The sequence below is a fragment of the Sorex fumeus genome, unplaced genomic scaffold (assembly GCF_029834395.1).
Source record: "Sorex fumeus unplaced genomic scaffold, SorFum_2.1 ptg000002l, whole genome shotgun sequence".
In the NCBI taxonomy this organism is placed as follows: domain Eukaryota; kingdom Metazoa; phylum Chordata; class Mammalia; order Eulipotyphla; family Soricidae; genus Sorex; species Sorex fumeus.
In genome coordinates this window covers 404,190-411,936 of record NW_026606059.1, presented here as the reverse complement: position 1 = coordinate 411,936, position 7,747 = coordinate 404,190, and the positions used below count along the sequence as shown (strand labels likewise).

The 7,747-nt window shown below is 44.8% G+C and overlaps 1 protein-coding gene across 1 annotated transcript; it reads left to right on the top strand.

Annotated features, from left to right (window-relative positions):
• The first annotated feature begins 88 nt into the window (after window positions 1-88).
• MRPL32 (mitochondrial ribosomal protein L32) lies at window positions 89-4,369 on the top strand. The gene is made up of 3 exons (XM_056111106.1): window positions 89-226; window positions 1,255-1,433; window positions 3,848-4,369. Exons 1-3 carry the CDS (start codon window positions 115-117, stop codon window positions 4,100-4,102), a joined length of 546 nt encoding a protein of 181 aa, XP_055967081.1. The 5' UTR covers window positions 89-114; the 3' UTR covers window positions 4,103-4,369.
• The last annotated feature ends 3,378 nt before the right edge of the window (window positions 4,370-7,747 follow it).

Sequence of the window (7,747 nt, the reverse complement as noted above, 5' to 3'; positions counted from 1 at the left end):
CCTGCCCCTGTTCCCGCCCCGCTTCCGCCCTGGCCCCGCCCCCTCGCGCTCCGATTGGACGCGCGGGCGCGGCGGCCTCCGCGCATGCTCAGGGGCTGGCCGCGGGCGCCCGACATGGCGCCGGCCGTGCTGGTGCTGAGGGCCCCGACGTGGCCGGCCGCCCGGGCGCTGCTGCGGAGCTGCTGGCGGCGCCTGCTGCCCGGACTACAGCCCGGCCCGCCGTGCGGTAGGTGCGGGCGCCGCCGTCGGGCCGCGGGGCCCGGCCCCGGGAGAAGGGCTCGCTCCCGTCCCCGCGCCCCGCGCCCTCGTGTCCTCGTGCCCTCGGCTCCCGGCGGCCGCCCGAGGTGTCCGAGCGCGGAGCGCGGCGTGTCCCGGAGACTCGTCCCCGCGGGCGCTGCTGTGGCACGGCCCCGCCCCTGCCCCGTCGGGGGTCCTGCAGGGCGGGTGGGCGTCGCCGTGCAGAACTGCGGCCCGGCCCGCCCCTTGCCAGGTGCTGGGGTCGCCCTTGCCCGGCTTCTGCGGGGGAAGCAGCCGCCCCGCGCCGGGAGGAGGTGCCGGTCCGGCGTCTCGGTTCCGGCTCGGCCGCGGCCGCAGCTCCCGGGACCGCTCGTGCCCGCCGGGCGCCTGGCGGGAGGCGCGAGTCGGCGCAGGGAGGGTCGGCGCAGCCGCTGGGCTCGCCCACGGCGGGCACCGAGAACACCGTGAAGCGATACCTGCGTACTTGGCTGTAATTATATTTTTTTAAAAAAGCCCCCTGAGGGTTTTACCCGATGATTGGAGGAAGGACGAGGGGGACTTGGTTTGGGTGCAACGAGGAGACCGCTGGACGGCCGTGCTTCTGATGGTCTTAGGCGTCTTTGCAAAGTGATTCGATTCTGCCCACCTAGTGGACAACGAGGGTTTGTTCGCCTCCCTTAGCCTTGTGTGCGCAGGGGCCTCTCGGTTTTTATTCATTTATCAGCCGCCGACCCCCGAGTTCTGTCTTTCTGTAAGGTGTCAGGCTCCTGGTGGCAGTTCACAGATTCATTTCAGCAGGTGCTTCTCAAAGACCCTATTTGTTTGAAAAGTCTGCTTTTAAAATTTGCTTTTGAGCGCTGTACTTGAGCAGCTACGGTTTCCTGTTGAATGCCTTTTTAATATGATCTGTTACTTGTCGATCACTGTTGATGGTTAGGACTCTACAGTCATGTAGAAGCTCGTCATTGACTGAACAAAAATACCCTTTATTTTTTATGTTCATGTTTTATTTTGTAGGACCGGTATTAGCAGTCCAAAATCCAGCTCTCTGTACAGAACCAGCAAATGATACCAATGGAGATGAGATTTCCAGCCTTTTGGATGGTATCTTTTGGATGGCAGCTCCCAAAAATAGGCGCAGCATTGAAGTGAACCGGTGCAGAAGGAGAAACCCTGAGAAGCTTATTAAGATTAAGGTACCATGATTGATGTTGGCATGGTTTTCCTCTTGGCTTCCTCTGGTTATATTCCGATAGGTTATGGGTAAATTACTCTTAGATCTTACAGTTCTGCTTTCCTCTGCCTAAATAGAATATTTTTATTTGTATGAGTGTCTGCTGCCTTAATACCAAAATATTAGGAAAGCAAGGTGGGGGTTTACGGTCTTGATATAGGATTGGTTGGAAACTGGGAATATTGGTGGCAGGAAATGTCCACTGGTGAAGGGTTGGGTATTTGAACATTGTATGACTGAAACTCAGTAAAGAATGATCTTGTAGCTGTGTGTCGCATGGTGATTCAATAAAAAGTATTAAATAAACTGTTTTAAGTACACAGGGCTGTACTTAAAATCTGGAACCTTGAAACCTGTTTCATTAAAACAGTAATATTTTATAGAGTTTGGTTGCAGGAATTTTAAGATTTTAGGAATGCAGTTTTGCACTGATTTTCCTGATTGTATTCATTCTGAGGAAAAAGTAACTCTTTTAGTATTCTTTTTTTTTTTTTTGCTTTTGGGGTCACACCTAGCAATGTTCAGGGGTTACTCCTGGCTCTTCACTCAGGAATTACTTCTGGCGGTGCTCAGGGGACCATATGGGATGCCGGGAATCAAACCCGGGTCGGCCGTATGCAGGGCAAATGCCCTACCCGCTGTGCTATTGCTCCAGCCCCAAGTAGTATTCATTTTTTTCATTGTTCAGTTTCTACTAAGTCTGTTTTGCTAGGTACTTTAAATATTAAAAGAAACACTAACTGTAGATATCTTCCATGCTTCTAGCTGGACCTGAAGTTTAATTTCCAATGTAGCAGAGTAAAATCACTAGTTAGTAAAGGAAATGATTTGCAAGGTTATTTTAAAAAGTGAAATTGTTTATTTCACAGATGTTCCTTTGTTAATCTTATGAAGTGTTTGGAGTTTTTTGACGCTTAGCTTACTCTGTTCCTTGTATTTCACTATACCTTTAGAAATGTTAAGACTTAGCATGTATAAATGCCGTATTAAAATATATTCATAAATATGTATGAAAACTCATTAAAATACCCTCTTAGCATAACTGGGGAGTTTACTGTGACACTAAGGAATAATCAAATTTGATTTAATTTTAAAAAATCATGGCGTATACTGAACCTGTAGTTTAGACAGGAGTTTTTTCTTAATTGAATCACCATGAATGACAAAGGTACAAAGGTATTTATGATTTTCAGGCATACAGTGTTTCTACACCATCTCTTCTCCAGTGACCACTTACCTCCATTAGTATCCTCAGTGTCTTTCCTACATACCAGCCTGCCTTGGTTCCAGGCACTTTTCCCCTCCACTGTTGTCCGCGTGTTCCCTTCCCTAACTTACCCATTCCCCAACTCCACCCCAGTGGCACGCCTCCTACTGAAGTCCAGTTCTCCTGCTCTTGATTTCTGTGCTATTCCCTACGTTTCTTTTTAGCCCACATATGAGAGAGATCATCGAGTCCGTTCCTCTCCCACTGGCTTGTTTCACTCTTCACGTTAACTCTCCAGATCCATCCTTGTAGCAGCAACTTGCCTGACTTCATTTTTTTTTTTTTGAAATGTGAAGTAGTATTCTGTTGTGCATATGTACCATTTTTCTTGTTCTTGGGCACTTGGATTGTTTCAGATTTTTGCTATTTCGAATAGTGCTGCAATGAACATAAAACATGCAGGTGTCTCTTCTGCCTTGTGCTTTTGGGCCCAAGGAGCGGAATTATTTAATTCCTAGTTGTTGTTGTTTTTGTGTGTGTGTGTTTTTTTTTTTTTTGAGTAATGTCCATATTGTCTTCTAAAAAGGCTAGACCAGCCAGCATTTCCACCAGAAGTGAATGAGGGTCCCTTTTCCCCCATATCCTTGCCAACACTGTTGGTTGTTCTTTTTTGATGAGTGCCAGTCTGTCTGGTGTGAGGTGAAGATAGGAATTTTACTTACACAGTGCTGAATAAAGAGAATGCTCCTTTATTACATTTTTATCATCTTGTTTTCCCCAGATTTGTTTAATGCAAAAGGTGAGCTCCTTGGTCTCATTGTAGATATGACCAGTATGAATCATTACATTTTGTTGGTAGACTCCTTACTTACTAGATGTTTAGTACTTGAAGATGGGAGAATAGAGTGCCATTTGCAGAGATTTGACTGCTCTGTCAAGTCAAAGTGTACCTGATTCAGAGTAGATAGAACTGAATTCTTGTCCCAGTTTTTGTAGTTTAGATTCAATATTGTTTTTCCTAAGTTCCTGTGTTAAAGTGGGATTGAATTAGATGGTGTATTGCCTCAGGTAGCGTGTAGAGTCCATAAAAGTTCATTTGTAAGCATCATGCCTATAGGTAGTCGTGATGTATTTTGCCTATTAAAGTGGTTTTTGTTTCTGTTTTAAAGAACAATATAGACGTTTGTCCTGAATGTGGCCACCTGAAACAGAAACACGTCCTCTGTGGCTTTTGCTATGAAAAGGTGCGCAAGGAGACTGCAGAAATCAGGAAACAGATCGGAAAGCAGGAGGGGGGTCCTTTCAAGGCGCCCACCTCAGAGACTGTGGTGCTTTACATGGGAGAGACACCGACTGAACAAGATAAGGGCAAGAGGATCATCGAACGAGATCAGAAGAGACCATCCTGGTTCACTCAGAATTGATAATAAAGATGCTTTACGGATCTGAGTTCATGTGAAGGAGAGAAGGCTTTTTGGTTTTGTGCTTGTTTTCGTATCATCAAGTATAGCTTAAATACTAAGTTTTGTCTGGATAATTTAGGGAGTTCTGAACCAATGGAAATGTTTGCTAATATAAAACCTCAATGGATTAATGTCTACTGCTGTACAGGGTCTTAAGTAAACAAAATCTACAACAGAAAAATTAAGCAGCTTCAAATTCATGGCAAGAATTAAAGTGTTTCGCCTCTAGTTTTGCCAGTGTTTTTCTTTTTTTGTTTTTGTTTTGGCCACACCCACTTCCTGTACCTACACGAATCAATCTCTACCTCCACAATTGGCCTTTATTGTGATGATGAGATGAAGCGACATGGTGGGACATTTCTTCCTTGGGACTTTGTAGTGATCCTGTAATACGTCATGTTAACAGTCTGTCAGAATATAGTGACTAATTTCATGAGATATAAATACAACAATAATATGTTGAAGTGCTATCTGGTGACCACAGATCCTTAAAAATTCCAAAGATTTGGAATCCCTGTAAACAACGCTTTGACTGGATCTAAGAAATAAGATTGAGATTTTGCAGGAATTGGTTGTTTGCATTTTATTCTTACCAAGTAGTTCTGTGTATAATGATTTTTCGTTTTGTTTCATTTCTGGCGCCACACCCCACTGTTCAGGGCTTACTCTTGGCCCTGCGCTTAGGAATTACTCTAGGTGTGCTCAGGGGGCTGTATGGGTGCTGGGGATGCATAGGAAGAGTAGGTAGAGGGGGAGGATGACCTCTAGAACTGGTGAGTAAAGTGGGATATGTTTCACGTATGAATTTCAATTTTTTTTTTTTTTCTTTTTGGGTTACACCCGGCGATGCACAGGGCTTACTCCTGGCTCTGCACTCAGGAATTAAGCCTGGCAGTGCTTGGGTGATCATATGGGATGCTGGGGATCGAACCCAGGTTGGCTGCGTGCAAGGCAAATGCCCTACCTGCTGTGCTATCTCTCCAGCCCCTCAACTTTTTTTTTAAAGTGAAGAAAGGTAATTTTTTTATTAAACCTGTTTAGAAAACGTGAGAGAAGAGTAAGAGGGAATTCATCCAAGAAAAAACACAGATTTCTTCAGAGTGGAAATAAGCAAACACAAGCAAATGAAATGCTTGTCCAAGGGAGACACGGGTGCAAAAAGCAAGCTTGAATTTGTAGTCTTGAAGCATGGTAATACACACCCATGGTTAACCAAAATTAAAAATTATATAAAAGGAAGACTCCTACAAAGTTACCTTGGTAATTTATCATGATAAAAAAATCTTCACTTTGGGTCTCGAGAGAGTGCCTGGGGTTAAGATGCTTACCTTGTTCTTTTTTTTTTAATGGTTCATAAAGGTTTGTTAAAATTCAGATTAACTTTTATCAAGGTCAGATTTTTATCCTCAGGATCCATCCAGATGACTTTCAAATGGCTCACAGCAGGATTTCTCTAAAATTTGCCCCGAGAAGCAAACATTACATCAAGTCCCACCCCGGTTTGATCCCTGGCACCACATATTACCAGGTGAGGCCCCGAAGCTCATGCCCCCACCCCTGTTGCCTCCCCTCCCCCACCCCCCGCCTCCCCAGTACCTTCAAAAGCCCTGGCAGCCAAAGCCACACCCCTGTCCCACTGCTACCATGTAAGCTCATCTACTGGCCTTGTTACAGGGATGCATATATCCTGAACGATTGTTCCAGAGACTCATAAATAGCCGCAAAAATGTCTTGGATACCCAGTCCTGGCTGAGACTTCCGGGGTGACCGCAGGAGGGGGGTGGGCCCGTTCCTGTCCTACCAAAGCCCCACCAGCCACTCACCCCCCAAGCCACTGCCCTACTTCTGGCCAGACTGTCCAGTTAAATATTCCGAATTTTCTGGAGCACATGGCCACATGACATCTCCAAACTACAATACTGAACACACCAGGTTGGGTGGGACTGTAACATGGAAACAACCAGTCTCAACTCACAAACACATTAACACAGAGCCTTAACTTGCAACAACAGCTTAGTAAGCCCTTAGACAAGGACTTTAGATACAACAATTTTCACAAACTTTCTTTATGGAAATTTTTTTTATCATTCCGTTAGGCATTTAGTGGTAACAAGTAATATAAAATAATAAATTATTGTGTGCCTACAATAAGGGCAGGCTTGAGGGGTGGCTGGGAAAGTGGAGATAATGGTGGAGGGAAGGTGACAGTGGTGGTGAGATTGGTGTTGGAATATTAAATGCCTGTAACAAGTCACTATGAACAACTTTGTAAACCATAGTGTAACTAAAAGTGGGGAGAAAAAATAATTTAAAAACAAAAAAACCTCTAGTTGCAGCAAAATCACTCGGATACAGAAAAGTCAATATATGTCAAACATTATTGAAAAAGTATAAAAATTTCTTAGCAAACTAGAAATAGATACGGTTTGTTTAAATAAACATAGTTATGCTCTTACTCTTGAGGAGGGTAACCATAAGGCCATGAGTGAACACCACATTCAATGGCAAAGTGCTGAGGAAGTTGTGACTCAGTATTCCTGCCGTTCACTTCTGGCTTTAGATTCTCATTTGGTAGATCTGCTGTGAATCTTACAGACTTTCTGATGTATGTAAGCTCTGTTTTTGATCTTGCGCTATCAATAATCTGTCTCTGTCTTGGGCTTTTGTCATTCTGAGTATAATTTTTGGACTGTTTTTATTTGTTTTCTCTGGAATCTCTCAAAAGACCCGTGGAGCTGAGTGCTTACACTCCTCAAATCTGGAAAATTCTCATTTATGCTTTCTTTAACTAGTGGTCCTTCATCAAATTTTTCTGGTACTACTCATCCCATAGTTCTCTGGACTGCTATTCATTTCCTTTCAGACCTTTTTCTATCTTGTTTTCCGTATGTTTCTTGCATCTCACTTTGAAGCTCACTGATCTTTTCCTTTGCTGCTGTTATTCCGCAGCTCAGAGCTACCTAGTTTTTATATCACCTATCATACTTTCATTTCTGCCATATTTGACTGCAGTTTTCTCATTTCAGCATTCATACTTTCTTGTGCTTTGTTGACTGCCAGTGCCGCTGTTTCTTTGATGGCGTTAAGCATCCTCAACGTGGTGTCACTAAAGTCATTCTCTAGCTTTACAGAACTGGTTGCTAACGGGTAGAGCCTGTGTGTCATTATTCTTATTAACTTGGTGAGGTCCCTGCTTCTTTCCCATTGGGTCTGCAGTGTTCCTGCGGTGGGGACAGTGAGGATTTGTAGGTAGCCACCGGAGTCACTGAGAGATTAGGCTTGCTGATGCTGTTTTCTTCTCTACCTGTCTTTACCCCGTCACAGGAAGTGTCTGAGTGTGGGTTTTGTGGATTGTGATGTAGAACTGTCACATGGTCTCATATGCTGTATGAACATACATTCACACACAGAGCTGTGAGCATGGGCCTGTGAGAAGATGGTGGAGTGGGTCTGATGTGGAGGCTGCCAGAACCGATCTGTAAGGGAGGGCAATCCATTTCCAGGTCCCAAAGGTACCAGGGATGTCAGCTAGGAAGCTAACCTCACTTGGAAGGTTGGAGGAGCAAGCAGAGGTTCAGTAGGTGTGGAGGTGGGCCTGCTCGGAAG

Excerpts from the sequence above, each read along its gene's own strand:
- MRPL32 (XM_056111106.1), top strand. The coding sequence starts at position 115 with ATGGCGCCGGCCGTGCTGGTGCTGAGGGCCCCGACGTGGCCGGCCGCC. Across the intron at positions 227-1,254 it reads ACAGCCCGGCCCGCCGTGCG|GACCGGTATTAGCAGTCCAA; the intron begins GTAGGTGCGGGC and ends TTTATTTTGTAG. Across the intron at positions 1,434-3,847 it reads AGAAGCTTATTAAGATTAAG|AACAATATAGACGTTTGTCC; the intron begins GTACCATGATTG and ends TCTGTTTTAAAG.